The sequence below is a fragment of the Terrapene carolina genome, unplaced genomic scaffold, assembly GCF_002925995.2.
Source record: "Terrapene carolina triunguis isolate 2854851 unplaced genomic scaffold, T_m_triunguis-2.0 Scaffold14601, whole genome shotgun sequence".
NCBI lineage: Eukaryota > Metazoa > Chordata > Testudines > Emydidae > Terrapene > Terrapene triunguis.
Window position 1 is genome coordinate 1 of NW_020678952.1, and position 2,801 is coordinate 2,801.

At 64.2% G+C, this 2,801-nt stretch overlaps 1 protein-coding gene across 1 annotated transcript; it reads right to left on the reverse strand.

Moving 5' to 3' along the window:
- Positions 1-578: 578 nt before the first annotated feature.
- LOC113408440 (zinc finger protein 497-like) lies at positions 579-2,414 on the reverse strand. The gene has a single exon (XM_026661681.2). The coding sequence runs from the start codon at positions 2,412-2,414 to the stop codon at positions 579-581; it is 1,836 nt and encodes a 611-aa protein (XP_026517466.2).
- Positions 2,415-2,801: the final 387 nt, after the last annotated feature.

Consider the following 2,801-nt stretch of genomic DNA (forward strand, 5'->3'; position numbering starts at 1 on the left):
GCCGGGGAGAGAACCCAGAAGTCCTCCCCCTGCCTCAAACCAGAACCACCACCCATATTTTTAACCCAGCCTCCTAATTAACCGATGGAGCCGCTTGCCACGGGTGCTGGTGGATTCTCTGCCGCTCAGAGTCCTTAAACGACAACCCGGCGTCTCGCTCGAGCTCGACCACCAGCCATGGGCTGGATGCGGGAATCACAGGGCGAGGTTCTCTGCTCTGTAAGTCAGATCACGATGGTCCCTTCTGGCCGTGTCATCTGCCATCGGTGCTCTGAGAGCCTCTGTGGCTCATACTCAGCTGCGTCAAGGTTAGACTCCATCTATGAACCCCACCAAAGCTACCACCTACCCCCCCCTCATCGTCCCTTCTGAGCCTAAAGATCCATGAAACCTCCATGGTCCACCATGGCTCTGAAAACCCATAACCCCTCGCCCAATACTTCCCCATGGCCCTACAGAGCCATGCTTCCTAAGCTACAACTAACCCCATAACTAGCTCCACCGCCCCCTGCCGTCCCCCTCTATAGCCGTGGCCAGCCACAGACCCGCCGTCTCCCCTGCGGCCCCGCCCCGCCCGCTCATGCGTGGAGTTTCTGGTGGGCCCGGAGGTGAGTCCGAGCCCGGAAGCTCTTCCCGCACTGGGTGCAGGGGTACGGGCGCTCCCCGGTGTGGATCCGCAGGTGCTGCCGGAGGTTGGAGCTGACGGTGAAGCCTTTGCCGCAGTGAGGGCAGGGGAAGGGCCTCTCCCCGGTGTGGGAGCGCTGGTGGATGAGGAGGTGGGTGCTGACGGCAAAGGCCTTGCCGCACTGGCCGCACCGGTACGGCTTCTCGCCGCGGTGAGTCCGCTGGTGCTGGGCCAGGTTGGAGCCGCGGCTGAAGGCCCTGCCGCACTGGCCGCAGCGGTGCGGCTTCTCGCCGGAATGGGTCCGCTGGTGCCGAGTCAGGTTGGAGCGCAGGCCGAAGCGCCGCCCGCACTGCGCGCACTGGTGGGGCCTCTCCTCGGTGTGGCTGCGCCGGTGCTGGGCCAGCTTGGCGGCCTCGGCGAAGCCGGCCCCGCACTCGGTGCAGCGGTACGGCCGCTCCTCCGTGTGCCCGCGCAGGTGCACCAGCAGGTGGGAGCTGACGCCGTAGGCCTTGCCGCAGACGCCGCAGCGGTAGGGGCGCTCGTCCGTGTGCCCGCGCCGGTGCCGGGCCAGCTGGGAACGGGCGGCGAAGGTTTGGCCGCAGTCGGCACAGGAGTGGGGCTTGCCGGGCGCGTGGCAGGCCCGGCGGTGCTGAGCCAGCCGCCGGACGTGGCGAAAGGCCCGCCCGCAATCGGCGCACCGGTGCGGCTCAGCGCCACGGTGAGTCTCCTGGTGACGCCGGAGATTGGCCTTCTGGCTGAAGCCGCGGCCGCACTGGGCGCACCGGTGGGGCCGCTCGCCCGTGTGGGTCAGCTGGTGCTTCGCCAGGTTCGACCGCTCGCTGAACCCTTTGCCGCACTGCGGGCACCGGTGGGGCTTCTCGGCCAGGTGACTCTTGCCGTGCTGGGCCAGGGCCGAGGCGGTCCCGTAGGCCTTGCCGCAGTCAGCGCAGCGGTGCGGCCTGTCGGCCAGGTGGGCCTGGCGGTGCCGGTTGAGGGTGGAGCTCTGGCCGAAGGACTTGCCACAATCCGGGCACCCATAGGGGCGCTCGCCCGTGTGGGTGCGTTGGTGCTTGACGCAGGACGAGCTGCGGGAGAAGGCTTTGCCGCATTCGCCGCAGCGGTACGGGCGCTCCCGGCAAGCAGGAGCAGGGGGAGTTACCGGCTTGGTGGCTTCATCCTCCTCGGCCTTGGAGATAGGGAAAGGCATCAGGGTCAAGGGTTCCCCTCGGGCTTTCACGTCAACATCCCCGTTGAGAGGCTCCATCTTGGCCATGGTCATCCATGTTGCCTGTCCCTCTTGGGCCTTTGTGTAAACAGACCCTTTGGGTGGCAGCATCCTGGTGTCTTCGGCCTCCTCCTCTGTCTTAGGGACAGACAATGAATCTGAGGCTACACGTTCCGGCTGGCCCACACCAGGAACATCCATGTTTGGAGGCATCATCTTGGCCATAGTCATCCACGGTGAACATCCCCCTCGTGCCTTCACAGCAACATCCCCGTTGAGAGGCTCCATCTTGGCAGTCTCCTCCTCCTCTTCGACCTTAGGGACAGTCGGTAAGACGGAGGCTGAACGTCCCCATTGGCCCTTCCCGGGAATGTCCATATTGGGAGTCAACATGTTGGCCACGGTCATCCATACTGCATGCCCCCTGGTGGCCTCAACAACATCCCCTCTGAGACACGCCATCTTGGCGACTTCCTCCTCCTCCGTCTTGGGGCCAGTCAATGACACGGAGGTCAGGCCTCCCTCTTGGGCATTTCCGGGAACTTCCCCGATTGGTGGCGCCATCTCAGCAGCTCTGTTGTCCTCGGGCTGACATCTGGGCCCATGACCTGAGGAACAAGCAAGGGGGTGCTGAGTACAAGGGCCGCCAGAGAACGCCGGCCACCCACTGACACCGTCATGGGAGCGTCCTGCTCCTCAGCCCATGCACGAGAGTCTGGGGACAGGAGGAGAAAGACATTGAACTGGGGACAGTTCCGCTCACGCTCCCCGGCGACCCAAGACACACGGGGGGTTCTGTCTGGAGAGAGGTGGGACCAATTGGGAACTGTGTGTCTTAGAGAGGAGATGGAAAAGAAGGCATGATACGCCTTCGTCCATCCATCTTCCTACCCATCCATCCACGTACATGACCATCTCACCTATCCCCATACGCACTTCTCTATCCATTTA